The sequence below is a fragment of the Elephantulus edwardii genome, unplaced genomic scaffold, assembly GCF_000299155.1.
Source record: "Elephantulus edwardii isolate Elephantulus edwardi_28Jun2011 unplaced genomic scaffold, EleEdw1.0 scaffold00212, whole genome shotgun sequence".
Taxonomy (NCBI): Eukaryota; Metazoa; Chordata; class Mammalia; order Macroscelidea; family Macroscelididae; genus Elephantulus; species Elephantulus edwardii.
The window spans coordinates 5,380,400-5,382,326 of NW_006399962.1; the positions used below are offsets into that span (position 1 = coordinate 5,380,400).

Here is a 1,927-nt window from a genome sequence, read left to right on the forward strand (position 1 = left end):
TGTTCAGTTGGACCATCATCAATCAATAATATCTGTAATTTTGTTATTTTAATATTATCATATCAGTAATTTTTATTGAGAATCTTAAAACCTTAACATTTTATTTTAAAATTCTATTTTTTAAATATTATTATTTTTCCTACATTTGATTAAGCTTGTTTTATAAAAAAGTCTTGTACCCTTGCACCCATAATTTTTGGGGGCAACTCTCCTCCCCTCAAATGTTCAGCATTATTAGTAAGGAAATTCTGAAGGTATGATCATGCTTAGATTTCTTTAAGCAATTATTTTCTTACTAAAAGTTATTATCCTTAAAGATGTTTATTGAGAAGTAAAATGTAAGTAAGTCATTTTTGACCCTGAATGGCCAAGGATACATTTAGATCAGGAAGAGACAATACAGGATAGAAACTTGAGAAAATGTCCTTAGCATCTCGATATTATTGCTTTCCTAATGCTTTATGTATAATGCAATTCTTTTGATAAACTCAATAAAAGCTTGTTTGACTTGTGTGTTCCTCAAGGTATATATAAATGGGTTTAACATGGGGGATAGGGAAGTAGTTAGTATTGTCACCCCCTTATTAATGGCCATGTCATCTTTTGCTGAAGGCTTTGTATAGACAAAAATGCAGCTTCCATAAGTGATGGAAACTACAATAATATGGGAAGAACAGGTAGAAAAGGCTTTTTTCCTTTGTTGTACTGAGGAGAACCCTAGAATTGTTCTGATGATATATATGTAGGACAATAGCACACAAACAAGGGTCATGATAAAAATGATGACAGAGCAGGCAATCACTATTTGCTCTATGAACCATGTGTCTGTACATGAGATCTTTAGGAGAGGGTTGGCATCACAGACAAAGTGGTCAATGACAGAATCGCAAAACTGAAGCTCCAGTCCCAGGCTAAGAGGTGGGATCATGATTAACAAAGTAATCATCCAGCAGCCCAAAAGAAGCCTCTTGCAGGCTCTGTGGTTCATGATAATCATGTAATGCAAGGGTTTGCAGATAGCCACATATCGATCATAGGACATGGTGGCCAGGAGGAAAAATTCCGTTATTCCAAACAGGTCTGTGAAAAATAACTGACTCATGCAAGCATTATAAGTAATCGTTCTATCACCTGTAGAGATACTATATAGGAATCTAGGAATGCAGGCAGAGGTGAAGGAGATTTCTAAGAAAGAGAAATTTTGGAGGAAAAAGTACATGGCAGTTTTAAGGTGGGAATCTACTATTGTGAGACAGATGATGGTTAGGTTTCCAATTACACTCAACATGTAGGTGATAAGTAGAAATATAAAAATCAGAATCTGCAATTGTGGGTCTTCTGTGAGTCCGAGGAGGATGAATGTAGTCAGTGCTGTATGGTTTCTCATTTCTTGTTCTTGATTTCTGCACAATATGTATAAAGAAATGAGAAACATAATATTAGAGAAGTTAGAGATATTTATGATGCATTTTGGTTTGGTGATATATTTTACAGTATATGCTTAAGTTGATAATAAATATTTTTAAAATATTTTAGTTCTTAACTCTTTTGATATATTTAATAGGTTTAAAATATGACTTAAAACCTTTTTTACTAAAACACATGATAAGATAGTCATCTTACCTTGAAATCTGTGTACTAGTGTACACACACACTAACATTTATCTGAAACAAAAAATTTCAAAGTTTTTAACTCTTAGAATTCCCTGTCCTCTGACATTTTTAAATATTTATGCTATTAACAAATAAGTGGAAATATGATTGTTATTGTTATGTGCCCTCAAGTAGTCTATGACCCTTAGTGAGAGTGTAAACAGCAGTTCTGAACACTGTCCTATCCTGAGCCAACTCTACCATCTCTGGCACACCTAACCCCATTGCTACAGTCACTGTGTCAATCCATCTCAACCAGGGTCTCTCTATGCTG

At 34.1% G+C, this 1,927-nt stretch overlaps 1 protein-coding gene across 1 annotated transcript; it reads right to left on the reverse strand.

The window, feature by feature from the left end:
* Positions 1–451: 451 nt before the first annotated feature.
* LOC102855708 (olfactory receptor 6C2-like) lies at positions 452–1,387 on the reverse strand. Its single transcript, XM_006897695.1, has one exon. It carries the CDS (start codon positions 1,385–1,387, stop codon positions 452–454), a length of 936 nt encoding a protein of 311 aa, XP_006897757.1.
* Between the last annotated feature and the right edge of the window lie 540 nt (positions 1,388–1,927).